At 41.7% G+C, this 15259-nt stretch overlaps 1 protein-coding gene across 14 annotated transcripts in view; it reads right to left on the bottom strand.

Annotated features, from left to right (window-relative positions):
* SETDB2 (SET domain bifurcated histone lysine methyltransferase 2) overlaps positions 1–15259 on the bottom strand; it is a 93556-nt gene that overhangs the window by 19773 nt on the left and 58524 nt on the right. For 10 of the 14 annotated variants that reach the window (XR_010116047.1, XR_010116046.1, XR_010116045.1 and 7 more), the window contains 2 exons: positions 5792–5913; positions 1187–1294 (listed from right to left, as the gene is read on the bottom strand). Coding sequence is in view for 10 of the 14 variants with exons in the window: in XM_063619161.1 (XP_063475231.1) it covers positions 1187–1294; positions 5792–5913 (230 nt within the window). In the remaining 4 variants the exon portion in view is untranslated. Of the gene's footprint in view, positions 1–1186; positions 1295–5791; positions 5914–6341; positions 6544–14464; positions 14610–15225; positions 15247–15259 lie in introns of those variants that run through there. The other 4 variants (XM_055244319.2, XM_055244318.2, XM_063619167.1 and 1 more) reach the window with 4 other exon arrangements.

The following is a 15259-nucleotide window of genomic DNA, read 5'->3' as shown; positions in this document are numbered from 1 at the left end:
AAATGGGCATCATTTTACCTATAGCTGGGAGTTTACCTAAAGCAATGTATGTAACACACCTACCACAGGATGCTGCTGATGCTGATGCCTTGCAAAGACTAACTATATGTTTGTCCCTGGTCATTAACCCTGTGGTTGTAGTCAGAATGTGAGGTGCTCAGACTTGCTGTCCTGCTTGCTAAAATGTGAACGGTCCTTGAGAGGAAGTCGCTGCAATAAGCCCAGTGGAATGACTTCTCAGCATTTCTTCCTCCCTGAATAGCCCCCTTATGACCCAGGGGGAGCTGACCCCAGCTCCTAGGGTAGACCCTGATTAGTTATGGCCACCCCCAGCAGTTGGTGCAGAAAGAGGGGTGCAACCTAATTAAACTTTCAGAAGGGGGCTTATTCCATGTGTAGGGATGACCTTTCTCTTTTACTGGGTATGAACAAGAAAGCCTGATGATTCAGTTGCTGCCTGCAGCCACCCTATGACCACAAGGGGACCAGCTGATGTTGGGGACAGGAGGCCAGAGAGGAAGAACCTAGGCCCCTGATGACATTATCAAGCCACTCAATCAACCAACTTGGAAAGCAGGTGTTTTCTCTGATCAAGTGAAAAAGTAAGTATCCTCTTTGTAAAAGTCTGTTTGACTTGAGCTTTCTTCTACTTACAGCAAAAGCATTCTAACTCAGATCACTTTACTGGTGAAGTATATGGTAGTTTATTTTAAAATATTAAATGTTGGCCTGGCGTGGTGGCTCACACCTGTAATCCCAGCACTTTGGGAGGCCAAGGCGGGTGGATCACCTGAGGTCAGGAGTTCGTGACCAGCCTGGCCAACATGGTGAAACCCTGTCTCTACTAAAAATACAAAAATTTGCCAAGCATGGTGGCCCATGCCTGTAATCCCAGCTACTCGGGAGGCTGAGGCAGGAGAATCGCTTAAACCCAGGAGGTGGAGGTTGCAGTGAGCTGAGACCGTGTCACTGCACTCTAGCTTGGGCAACAAGAGCAAAATTCCGTCTCAAAAAAAAAAAAAATTAAATGTTAAGTTGAATTGAGGTTTCCAATACAGTTCCTACTTCTTCCAGCTCTCCAAGATGCTTCTCTATCCCTGGTGTATCAGTCAAATAGACTTCCTTCGGAATGCATCCCTTGAGGGTCTGTTCATCCAGTATAAGAAATAACATCATTTACACTTACCAACTTCCTTCCTCTCTGGATTTCTTTCTTTACTGATTCCACATCAAAACTTCTATCAGGATTAAGTGGATCATGATCCTCACATTCCACAAGTCCTGAAGAATACAGCTGCAGATTGGAAAAAAAATCCAGAGTATGCACAAAGTAATATTGAAAGCTACATGTCAGAAAATCATACCAAAAGTGGAAAATCAAACCAGGAGTGGGAAATAGACTGGGGGTAAAACAGTGGCAACCTTTGGGGGTGGATGAGCAGACCATAAGCCATCTCATTTCTCTGGGAATGATCCTGGTTTCCAGGCATGTTTTATACTTTGTAATCCTGACCTCTAATAACTCATTGACCTGGGTGGAACCCTGATGCCAAGTTGGGTCAGTCTGATCCCCTATCCTAAAAGTGTGGAATGGGCTTTGAGCAATAGCTGAAGCCACGTGGTTAGAGCAAGTCAGTCTGTAAAGAAAGAAAAACAAGGGCTAGAAAGAGGACACTCTAGGTTCCCAATGGCTTTCTAGCTGTTTCTTAAACCCACCTGCATGCCTGCCTTTAGGAAACATGAAATGCCCCCAAAACCTTATCATAAACCCTCTTTTATGTTTAGGCCGGCTCAAGTCTCTATGTGCTACTTGAAACCAGAAGAATCCAAATCTGAACTGAAGATCAATGTTTCACATATTACACTCAAATAACAAAAGGGCATGAGAAACATAAGAGTAAATTTTGGTGACATTGGCATAGGCGAAGATTTCTTATAAAAATCAGAAAGCATAAAGAAAAAGTAAGTTGGATTCCATCAAAATAAAAATTGTCTTTGAAAGACATTGCTAAGAAAACAAAGAAGCAAGCCAGAGACTGGGAGAAAATATTTACAATACATATCTCTGACAAAAGACTTGTATCCAGATTTTAGAAAACACAACTCAATAATAGACAATTCAATTAAAAGTGGGCACAAAATTTGAACAGACACTTCATGAAAGAAGGTTTATGAATGGCAAATGAGCACATGAGAAGATGCTCAATATCATTAACCCTTAGGCATATTAAAGCCATAGTGAGATGCGATATATATCTACTAGACTGCCTAAAATAACAAGACCCAGTGTTGATGAGGATGTGGAGCAAATGAAATTCTTACATGTTATTGGTAGAAATGTAAAATAATGCAATCACTTTTAAAGTTAAACATATACTAACTTTATGACTCAGTAATTCTACTTCTAGCTATTTACCCAAGACAAACATAATCAAACAAGAAAAGGAGATTGAGTGCCCCAAATTAAAGGTAAATAAATAAAATTGTCCTTACTTAAAGATGAGGATTGTCCACATACAACATATCCAGGTAAATCTAGAGACTTTTTAGAACTAATAAGACTTTGGTAAGGTTGCTGGATGAGATCAATAAATAAAAATCAATAGCGTTCATATATACTGATAATAGCTCATTTAAAAAGGTTTTAGAAAAAAGTAACAAAAGAAAACAAAAAACAAGCCCAGAATATTCCTAACCCCAAGTTCTATACCTCTACAGATAAAAATTACTGAATAGCCGGGTGCGGTGGCTCACACCTGTAATCCCAGCACTTTGGGAGACCAAGGCAAGTGGATCACCTGAGGTCAGGAGTTCGAGACCAGTCAGGCCAACATGGTGAAACCCCATCTCTACTAAAAATACAAAAAATTTGCTGGGCATGGTGGCAGGTGCCTGTGATCCCAGCTACTTGGGAAGCTGAGGCAGGAGAACTGCTAGAACCTGTGAGGCGGAGAATGCAGTGAGCCGACATCGCGCCATTGCACTCCAGCCTGGGCAACAAAAGCAAAACTCCATCTCAAAAAAAAAAAAAAAAAGCTATTGAACAATTTTGAAATTATGAAAGACCTAAATAAAGACACAAAAACTCATATACAGATGCTCATAGCTGATTTTTATCATAAGAGTTCCAAACTGGAAATGATACATGTCAACCAACAGATGAATGAATAAGCAAATTGTGATATATGCATACCAATTAAGTACTATGAAGAATGATAAAGGAATAAGATACAGATACATGCAACATAGATGCATCTAAAACAGTATGCTGAGAAAAGGAAGTGACACAAAGGAGGACAACTATAGGATTCCTTTCATATGAAACCTGGGAAAAGATAAGACAAATCTGTAGGGACTTGGGGTAGGAAGGAATTGATTGCACAGAGCGTTGAGGAAACCCTGTGGGGTAATGGAAATGTTTATATCTTGATGGTGGTAGTGGTTACATGGGTCTCAACATGTCTCAAAACTTTCTGAATTGGACACTTAAAATGGGTACATTTGATTTTATGTAAATTATGCCAATAAAGTTAACTAAAAAATAGTAGCAAATCAACATCAACAGTATATTAGAATAAAAACATCATGATTGGGCTGGGAGTGGCAGCTCACGCCGGTAATCCCAACACTTTAGGAGGCTGAGACAGGAGAATCACTTGAGGCCAGGAGTTCGAGATGAGCCTGGGCAACATAGTGGGACCCCCATTTCTACAAAAAAATAAATAAAAAATTATCTGGGTATGGTGGTATGTGCCTGTAGTCCAAGCTGAGGTGGGAGGATTGCTTAAGCCCAGGAGTTCAAGGCTGCAGTGAGCTATGATTATGCCACTCCATTCCAGCCTGGGGAGACCTTGTCTCACACAAATAAGTAAAAATAAAACATCACCATTAAATGGCGTTAATCTAAGAATGGTTTCACAGCAGAAAAAATATATAAGTACAACACACATTACTAACAGAATAAAATGAAAAAACTTAAGACATGAAAACCAAATGCAATTATTATATATATAATAATATATCAATATAATATTAATATAATATTATAATATATTAATATATGATATATTCATACATTCATATGCTATATATAAATATATTCATATATTAATTCACATATTTTCATATATATTCATATATTAACATATAATATTAAAATAATACATAATATTATTTATATTTATATATAACATATAATTAATATATTAATACATATTATGTGAATGCATCTTTTTCCCATCCATTAACAGGTTCTGTCTCTCTAATTATTTATATTAATATTTATAATATAATATATATTATAATATAAGAATGTGTCTTTTTTTTCCCAAATTCATCTATAAATGCAATGCAATTCCAATCAAAATTCCAAAAGGAATTCTGGTCAAACATGAAAAGCTGATCCACAAATTCAAAGTGCCAAAATAAGAGCCAAGGCTAGTAATAAAGCCATAGTGCAGTTGTCCCTCAGTGTCTGCAGGGGATTGGTTCCAGGAACCCCCAAGGCTACCAAAATCTGTAAATGCTCAGTTCTCTTATCTAAAAGGCATAGTATTTTCGTATAACCTACACACATCCTCCTGTATACAGATGGTCCCCAACTTACAATGGTTCAACTTAACATTTTTTTCTGACTTTACAATAGTGCATGCATTCAGTAGAAATAGTACTTCAAGTACCAATAAACCATTCTGTTTTTCACTTTCAATACAGTATTCAATAAATTTTATGAGATATTCAAGACTTTGTTATAAAACAGGCGTTGCGTTAGATGATTTGCCCAACTGTGGGCTAACGTAAGTGTCCTGAGCATGTTTAAGGTGAGCTAGACTAAGCTACGATGTTTGGTAAGTTAGGTGTATTAAATGGTACAATGTCTTTGAAGAACAATTTGGCATATTTAGTGAAGTACAAAACACCCCATTCGTGTGCCTAACAATTCTGCTCTTAGCTATATAGCCTAGACTAGGGAAATTCTCACATGAGAAGGAGACCTAGACAAGAATGTTCATGAGAACTTGTTAGTCACAGAAAACAGAAAAACTAAATGCCCATTCACAGAACAGTTAATGGTAATATAGTCATGAAATCGAACATCATATTTAAAATGAAGGAGTTAGAGCTACGTTTACCAACATGGATAAATCTCAGAAATCTGTAGACTTTGATAGAAATTATACCCGGGTAGAAGGTCTATCAGTGTCTGTTATATTTTAAATATTTCATTAAAATTTATCTATAAAGAAGCTTCTTCAGCACAATTCTTTCTCTTTGTGTATTTAACCACTTATAAATAAAATTACCAGTAATCATAGGTGATAAGTTCTGAAACAGTTCAAAGTCAGGAAAATATGCTCCCCACGCCCAGGCACGGTGGCTCACGCCTGTAATCCCAGCACTTTCAGAGGCTGAGGTGGGCAGATCACAAGGTCAGGAGATCGAGATAATCCTGGCTAACACGGTGAAACCCCATCTCTACTAAAAATACAAAAAAAATTAGTCTGGCATGGTGGTGGGTGCCTGTAGTCCCAGCTACTCAGGAGGCTGAGGCAGGAGAATGGTGTGAACGGGGGAGGCGGAGCTTGCAGTGAGCTTAGATCACACCATTGCACTCCAGCCTGGGTGACAGAGTGAGACTCCGTCTCAAAAAATAAAAAAAGAAATGCTCCCCTAAAAGCCCAAACCATGGCCAACTTGTTATTCTTTGTATCCAAAGTGTTGTTTATCTATTCTTGTGTGTCCTACACTAAAAGTACTCATGTACTTTGAAGTATGTTTTCAAGTAACTTACCAAACAATTCTCATGAGCAGCTATATTCTCTGATTGTGCAAAGTACAGGACATTATACTCGACATCTTCGGGGCAGAGTGCACATGTCCTTTTTTCCATCTTTTCTGCAACCTGAAAGACACCTATAAGTAACATCCCTGGTGAGAAATGGAAAAGTGGAATTTCTTGGTCTCACTAACTCCTCTTCCAGTCTTAAAGTGGAAGGCAGGGCACTTGTTTTTATGAGAGATTCTTAATTCCCAGAGAGACAAAAAATTGGGGACCCAAGTGAAAAAGCTATTTATTTTTTATTTTTTAATGTGCTAATAAAAGAAAAGAATTAATGAGTTCATTTCTAAATACCTAATAATGAGGATAACTTCTTTTTTTAAAAATGTAGAGACAAGAGGCTTGTTCAGTTGCCCAGGCTGGAGTGCAGTGGCTCACTGCAGCCTTGAACTCCCGACCTCGAGTGGTCCTCTCAATTCGCTGGGACTATAGGTGCATGCCACCACAGCCAGCTAATTTTTTTTTTTTTTTTTTTTTTTTGTAGAGACCGGGGACTTGCTACCTTGCCAAGGCTGTCCTCAAGCTCCTGGCCTCCAGTGATCCTTCTGCCTTGGCATTTCCAAAGTGCTGGGATTACAGGCATGAGCTACTGTGCCCGGCCAAAATGAGGAAGACCTTTATTCAAGAAACACAACCAGGAATTTAAATACAGGCAAAGCTCTCGAAACACTGCTTTGCCCATAGCAAGCTCTCAATAATAATAATCATTATTGTCATTACAAATGAAGAAGAAAACAATGGCATATTAAGAAATAGTGCTCTGGTTAATTATCTATTTAAAAAGTTAGAATCCTAATGCCATACCGTATTCAAAAATAAATTCTATGAGAATTAAAGACATAAATGAGCAATGTACTTTGAGTGTGCTTTAATTCAATATCATGATTAGTTAGGAAAGATACATGAAGGTAGGAAGTAGATTTTTTTTTCTTTAAAGGCGAAGAATGGAAGAAAGGAAAGAAATCCAAGGGAAGAAGAAGTAGGAAGAAAAGGCAAGAGGCAGAGAGAGGGAGAAGAAAGCCAGCTGTTGAGGAGATCTCCACCCATGTGTCAGTAAGAGGCAAGGTTTTTGAACCGGTTATTTGCTATTTGGCCACAAGAATTCGTTTAAGATTTTTTTGCCCATTGCAATGTTCATCCTCTTACTTCCTTTGATTTTCTGTAGTAGAAAACAGCTTTTATTTTTAATTTTCAAATTTTAGTTTTGAAACAAAGATTTATTTTACCATTTAATGGGAAAAGTTTCCAATTTAGATGAGGTTAACTGCTTAAGTGATCCCTAAGTCTCTTCTGTTATCCAAATCTCTTCTCTGTCTTTTTAAGTTAGGTCTTTCATTTCACAAAGTCAGAAGGCTGCATTTGGAGCTAACGTTTATTTCACATTCTGATCAGTTTCTTCTTTAATTTCTGTTTCTTGGATTTGGGTCCCACCTAGTGGGGACACAAATTAGTAGTCCCCAGCTTCCCACCAAGCAAGAAAAAAGGGTAAGATAGAGTGAAAACTGCTCAGATGGAATGAGCTAGCTGTTTTTTCATTCATGTCCAACAACCAAAAATTTGGGAGTATCTTTTTTTTTTAGACAGTCTCGCTCTGTCACTCAGGTTGGAGTGCAGTGGCGCAATGATGACTCACTGCAACCTCTGCCTCCGGGGCTCTAGTGATCCTCCCACCTCAGTAGCTGGGACCACAGATATAGGCGACCATGTCTGGCTAATTTTTGTATTTTTTTTTAGAGATGGGGGTCTCATTATGTTGCCCAGGCTGGTCTCAAACTCCTAGGCTCAAGATCAGCCTGCCTTGGCCTCCCAAAGTGCTGAGATTACAGGTGTGAGCCACTGCACCCAGCCTGAGAGCATTTCTTGTGTTTGAGTCACTACGTTGTGCACTCTAGACTGATGCTGTCCAACAGAAACATAAAACAAGACACAAATGTGAGCCACAGATATCACTGAAAACTTTCTAGGAGCCTCATTAAAAAAATCAAAAAGGAGGCTGGGCGCAGTGGCTCATGCCTGTAATCCCAGCACTTCAGGAGGCTGAGGTGGGTGGATCACCTGAGGTCAGGAGTTCAAGACCAGCCTGGCCAACATGTCACTACTAAAAATACAAAAGAATTAGCCCGGTATGGTGGCACACACCTGTAATTCCAGCTACTCGGGAGGCTGAGGCACGAGAATTGCTTGCACCCAGGAGGCAGAGGCTGCAGTGAGCTGAAATTGTGCCACTGCACTCCAGCCTGGGCGACAGAGTGAGGCTCTGTCTCAAAAACAAAACAAACAAACAAAAACCCAAAAAAGAAACAGGTGAAGCTAATTTTAATAATGTGCTTTATGCAACCAAATATGTCAAAGAACTTACATCCTTTCAACATTTAGTCAATATAAAAGTTATTCATTCTTTTGTACAGAGTCTTTGAAATCCAGTGTGTATTCTGTGCTTATAGCATGTCTCAATAGGACCAGTCACATTGTACATGCTCAACAGCTATCTGTGGTGAGGGGCTCCTCTAGTGAATAGTAGAGCAGAGGACCTAAAGAAATGTTGTGAGATAGAACTGGTGTCTGCAAGAAGCTTACGAAATAAACAGGGAGACTAAATAGCAGTTAGGAAAATAAAATGGCAGAATTAAGTGTCACAAAGTGCAACTGCCAAGTGAGTGGGAAATCCAATACATGCTAAGGAGGTAGCCGAGGAAGTGCTCCTCGTGGGAAGGAGTATTGTCAAGGGCAGGGGCCTGGAACTGGTACAACCTGGAGAAGAGGGAAAGGTGGGGTGGGTTGGGGTATGGGGTAGGAGGAACACTGTAGATGGAAGCAGCCATATGGGAAAAGGCCCAGAGATCGGCGCTGAGACAGTAAGGCAGCCAGGCTGAGGAGGAGAGGCTGCACAAGAAGCTGGGAAAAGATTTGAGAAACGTGTTGAAAGGCTGCCAAAGAGGATGTCTGAGCAGGAGAAGCACATGATGACAAAGTTGTTTAAGAAGGTCAATCTTGGTCAGGCGCGGTGCTCACGCCTGTAATCCCTGCGCTTTGGGAGGCCAAGGTGGGCGGATCACAAGATCAAGAGATCGAGACCATCCTGGCTAACATGGTGAAACCCCATCTCTACTACATTAAAAAAAAAAAATTAGCTAGGTGGGGTGGTGCATGCCTGTTATCCCAGCTACTCAGGAGGCTGAGGCAGGAGAATCCCTTGGACCCGGGAGGCAGAGGTTGCAGTGAGCCAAGACTGCGCCGCTTCACTGTGGCCTGGGCAACAAGAGTGAAACTCCGTCTCAAAACAAACAAATAAACGTATTATCAAAGTACAGTTAGGACAGAAGGTTAGATGATGAAGTCAAAGGAAACAACGAAAAGTGCAGAGAGAAGTGGATCATAATCTGGACTTATGAATGTAACATGCAGTAAGGTCACAATTCCATTTCTTCTCTAAGGTGCTCATGTCCTTAGCCCATTTTTCTGTTGAGTTACTATTTTCTTATTGGTTTATAACAGTCAGGATATTAACCCTTTGTTAGTCATATATGTGGTATTAACTTTGTTTATAATATTCTTTGATATACAGAATATTTAAATGTTTTACTTGATGAAATTACAACAATCATTTATTTTATGATTTCTGCTTTTGGGTGAGATGGACATAGAAAACACTTACCTCTGTTTTCTTCTAGAATTTTAATTTATTTTAATTAATTTATTTATTTTGAGACAGGGTCTTGCCCTGTCACCCAAGCTTGGAGTGCAGTGGCGTGATCATGGCCCACTGCAGCCTCAACCTCCCCAGCTCAAGTGATCCTCTCACCTCAGCCTCCGAAGTAGCTGGGATTACAGGTGCATGCCACTACATCCAGCTAATTTTTAAATTTTTGTGTAGAGGAGGGGTCTTGCCATGTTGTCCAGGATGGTTTCAAACCCCTAGGCTCAAGTGATCCTCTCTCCTGAGCCTCCCAAAGTGCTGGGATTACAGGCATAAGGCACCATGTCCTGCCTTAATTTATTTTTAGAATTAAAATATTGGCTGGGCGTGGTGGCTCACACCTGTAATCCCAGCACTTTGGGAGGCTGAGGCAGGTGGATCACCTGAGGTCAGGAGTTCAAGACCGGCCTGACCAACATGGTGAAACCCTGTCTCTACTAAAATTACAAAAATTAGCCGGGCATGGTGGCGGACACCTGTAATCCCAGCTACTCGGGAGGCTGAGGCAAGAGAATCGCTTGAACCTGGGAGGAGGAGGTTGCAGTGAGCTGAGATTGCACCACTGCATGCCAGCCTGGGCGACAAGGGTGAAACTCCTTCTCAAAACAAAACAAAACGAAACAAAAAAAGAATTAAACTATTCATTAACATGGAATAAATTGTTTTGTAATGTATGAGATGGGAATCTAACTTATATTCATAATGGTTAGCCACTAATTTAAAATCTCCTTTTCATATAGTTGGATCTGTTCCTCCTGTGCTTCTGTTTTATTCCGTTGAACAATGCTACATTTAAAATTTACAATGTTTTAAAATATATTTTAATATTTGACAACACAAAGTCCCCTGCCCTAGGATGAAACTGGGGGAAAAACATCCCAATATTCTAATCACCTCACACCCAAAATCTACTTTGATAGAATACTGTGTTCTTATTAAAGGACACTTAAAACAGACATTAAAACTTGTAAAGTACAGGTTTAAAAAAAGCTGGTGGGGCTGGGTGTGGTGGCTCACACCTATAATCCCAGTGCTTTGGGAGGCTGAGGCAGGTGGATCACCTGAGGTCGGGAGTTCAAGACCAGCCTGACCAACATGGAGAAACCCTGTCTCTACCAAAAATACAAAATTAGCCAGGCATGGTGGCGCATGCCTGTAATCCCAGCTACTCGGGAGGCTGAGGCAGGAGAATCACTTGAATCTGGGAGGTGGAGGTTGCGGTGAGCTGAGATCGCACCATTGCACTCCAGCCTAGGCGACAAGAACAAAACTCCATTTCAGAAAAAAAAACAAAAAACAAAAGTTGGTGACTCCCAAATTAAAAGCGACACTATCTGACAGGATGTGCAGTTGCCTCTTGTCCTATAAGGGCTGAACATTTTCACACAACATTGCTTGTTTCTGTGCATTGGGCAGAGCTGTCAAGTCACTGATACCTGAGCTGAGCTCCCAAGTACTTGGGTTCCAAGAGTCTTGGCATCTGGGAATACAGAGGTGGTTTGTATTCTCTGACAACTGGGAATACAGAGAAGAACAAGACAGATATGCTGACAACACTGCTGTGCCAGACCCAGAGTTTGTCTCCAGTGCAGATGGATTAAAAACACGGCGTGGGACCCACAGGTTCTCCCTAGTGGCTTTTTCCTGCTAAATCCCCCCACATCACAGTGTCCTAATAGATTTCGGCTCTTCCAGCTCTTTTAATCTTCTAGACTGGAGTAAGCACGTAATTCTCTGCAGTTGGGGGAGTCACACTGAGGACTTTTACACAGACAGGCATCTCTCACTATCTGAACTCTTGCTATGTGTTATCCGAAACTCATGGACCACATACATTTGGACAGTTTGGTATCCCTCACCATCTGAACTCAGGAACTGTACAGATTCAGAGAGGGAGGGATACCTAAAGGTGTGTCATGAAGGCTGAGGTATTTTAGGGAAGAGCCCATTGGTTTTCATCAGTAGCTGGGACCAAGAATAGTCAGCACGGCTCCCCAGGCTCCTTTCTAGGGGGGTTTAGCAACCCTGAGGACTCACAGAGCCTGACCCGACAAGACTGCAGAATTTTAGAACTCTCACAAATGAAACTGAGAGCCATGAAAGTTTATACAGAATGAAACCACAGAAAGATCACAAGCCTGGAATATAAGAACTATGACTAATTCAAACAACACAGTGATTCTCAATCTCTCCCGCAATCTGCAGGCCCACTTCAATGTGGAAATGGATTGCCAAGGCTCCAGCCTCTACTCTTAAAGCCCTCCAGCCAAGGGCAATCCACCCAGGGCACAGAATCTGGGGTAGCCAGGAAGGGTGGTCAAGGAACACATTCTGCCACTAAAGAAATGGGTGAAACAGTTGGAATGGGATTCACTAATCCTATCATTTCATTTAGAATCCCCTTCCAGTATAGATTTGTTCTGGACTGGTAACTAATTTATGGTGCTGGTTTGGAGATTTCCTTCTTTATTCTCCTTTTATCATTAGTGTTTATTGCAATTTACTATTTTAGTTCTTTCACTGTTTGCTGGATGTGTAGAACCCAATTTTATCACTGGTCCAGTGAATGCCTACCTGAACTGGATACAGACTAAAACAGTAGACATTACCTAGAGGCTTGGTAATGGCCTTGGAGAATGAATGGCTCCATCACGTTATCTCAGGATGAAGTGGCTAGATATGACTTTGGCAGAAGTTAAGTGTGACTGAATTTGGTTTTGGTATAGCTAGAATTCATTACTAGGAACAGAATGCATCACTGGGAACATCTTTAGAATGTATAAATAGGAATAAGGATGTGTGTGTTATAGAGGAGGGACCATGGGGAGCCTAAGGGTAGGATGTTCAATGGACTCCTTTAGGGTATCTGTTCAGCTCACAATGATGCGTACACAATGACCCCCAGCAAGCATGTTTGTACTTCATTCCTCTAGACATAGCTGATAGTCCCAGAGGACCTGCCCATCTCTCAGATAAACAGAATTCAGGATAGAAGATTTCAGTTCAGATTGGGCTGGTTTCTTAAAGAAGATGTAAAAACTGAGAGGCTGTAAGGGCAGCCATCTTCTATACCATCACCAGGAAAACTGGACCAGAGAAAGAGAAGAACAAAGCAGATATACTGAGAGATGCAGAAATAAGAGATAAAGGAGAGTGCTGTCAAAGTTTATAATGGCTTCTCAGGTCCTAGTCTTCAGCCCTTTCTGTAAGATGCTAAAGCATCCATGCTCTGGGGGTCTGTGAGTCTGGTTTTCCTGCTTACTACTACTAAGCATCCCTCATGCTTAAATTACATCAAATTGTTTTTGTAGTACTTGCAGCCAGTACATGCTTATTAACACTGGAAGGACCATGACCTGATCTGTGTGTGCGCACTCACATGTTTATATGTGTGTTTGTGTGCCCATGTGTGTTTAGAGAAAGACAGTGCTGGCAGCGGTGTGGAAGGTGGACTGCCTTACCCTCAGGGTCTTTCACCTAGTCTATTCCAGTGATCTCTTGTCCTTGTCTCTATTTTCCCTGTCATGACCCCACTCCATTCTTTATATTACCATCAGAATGATCCATCTGAAATGTATTACATTACTATCAGAATGAGCTACCTGAAATGTACTATGCTACTGTCAGAATGATCTACCTGAAATGTACTAGGTTACTGTCAGAATGATCTACCTGAAATGTACTAGGTCACTGTCAGAATGATCTACTGGAGATGTACTAGGTTACAGTCAGAATGATCTATCTGAAATGTACTAGTTTACTGTCAGAATGATCTATCTGAAATGTACTAGTTTACTGTCAGAATGATCTACCGGAAATGTACTATGTTACTGTCAGAATGATCTACCTGAAATGGACATCTGCCTACAGAAGTCAAGCTCCATAGTGTTATATACAAGTACATTCATTCCTTCAACAAATATTTAATGAGGACTTACTATCATTTAATATTTAATGAGTACCTACTATGTCCTACTACTACTACTAGGCCAACCAGTCTAGGCACTAAGGATAGAAGAGAGTAAGACGCATTTACATGCCAGTGGACAGTAGTAGAGACAGGCATTAAACAAATTTTGTTTTGTTTTCCAAGTAGTGATAAGTGCTATACAGAAAAAATAGAGCAGGAGAAGGAGGTAGAGAGTGACAGGAGCAGGGGCAAGGGGTGCTCTTTTAGACAGGATGGGCAGGCAAGGTTGAGGGAACATGTAGATGAGCAGACACCTGAATATGATGGGGAACTGAAAATGGGATGATGTGGCAATGAGTTTTCCTTGCAGAGAATAGCAAATGGGAAGATCCTGAGGCAGGGACAGCTTTGGTGGCTTAGAGGACCTACAAGGTAGCAGGGTAGCAAAGTCATTAAGATGGGCAGGAGTCAAATCAGATAAGGACATGGGGTAAACTGCAGGCCAGGCTCACAGATTGTTCTCAGAGTCATGGGAGACTATTGGTGGGTTTTGAGTAGGAGAATCACATTTGCTTTTTGTTTTTCAAAAAGCATTTTGGCCGCTCTGCAGGCCTGCCTGTATTAAAGGCTAGAATAGAAGCCAGGAAAGCAATAGTCCAGGCAGAAGACCATGATGGCATAGTCTTGGGTGGCAGTAATGGAAGTGGTGAGAAGCAGTCAGGCTCCAGATACAATCAGGCTGAACACAGAACTGGCTGGCCTGACTGATGCATTAGAAGGGGTGTCGGGAGGAAAGAGAGGCCCTGAGGAGCCACTAAGGTTTTTGCAAGGAGCACCTGGGCGAATGGAATGGGCTGGTGGTTGAGCAGGTTTGGAGTACCTGAGTACAGTGGGGGAAACAAGAATTCTCTTTGGGACATACTCAGTTTGAGATCATTTTGGACATGGAAGAAGTTGGTTATACCAGTCTGGAGTTTGAGGAAGAGGTCAGGATGGAAGCGCATCTCCCGTGACTTACCTTACAGTCCATATGTATACCAATGAATGAAATATCCAACTGATTGGCTTGTGGTTGCCACGTATGATGTTTACGTATGATGTTTTGTGGTTTGGTGCCTTTGTGTCATCCTCTCTGCTGGGAACACCCCTTCAACTTTTCCACCTTTGGCTGAGTCTTGCCCTTTAAAGGTAAGCCCAGGAAACATGGAGAAACCCTCTCTACTAAAAATACAAAATTAGCCGGGCGTGGTGGCACATGCCTGTAATCCCATCCACTCGAGAGGCTGAGGCAGGAGAATCACTTGAACCCGGGAGGCAGAGGTTGCAGTGGGCCGAGATGCGCCACTGCACTCCAGCCTGGGCAAGAGTGAAACTCCTCTCAAAAAAAAAAAAAAAAAAGGTAAGCCCAGCCATCCTCTCCTCAAAAAGCTTTCCCTGAACACTGGGAGTCAGGAGTCTCTCATCTGTACCTCTGTGGTTCTGATCTCCTCATTAAAGTTGCCTAGCAGAGTCTCTAGGGCAGGGTCTGCCTAACTCATCTTTGTATGCTCAGGACCTTGCCCTGAGCCTGGCACACCGTTTGGAGCTCTACACACACGGAAGGGCAGGAACCCATCAGAAGACCCACCCACTCAAGTAGAGGGCCGGGGAGGACTGGAACGACTGGGGAGGAGGAGACGGGTTCCAGTCACGTCCTCCGTGAACGTGAGACCCAGTTCTTCCCTCAGGGCCGCCCCCTGCCTCACTGCATCAGGGCGCCCCTCCACTGTCCTGGTTTACCGGTGAGCGGAGGGGCGCTAGGAGAGTTGACATC

This window comes from Symphalangus syndactylus, chromosome 15 (assembly GCF_028878055.3).
Source record: "Symphalangus syndactylus isolate Jambi chromosome 15, NHGRI_mSymSyn1-v2.1_pri, whole genome shotgun sequence".
NCBI lineage: Eukaryota > Metazoa > Chordata > Mammalia > Primates > Hylobatidae > Symphalangus > Symphalangus syndactylus.
Note: the sequence above shows the minus strand (reverse complement) of the source record. Positions and strands in the feature narration are given on the sequence as shown.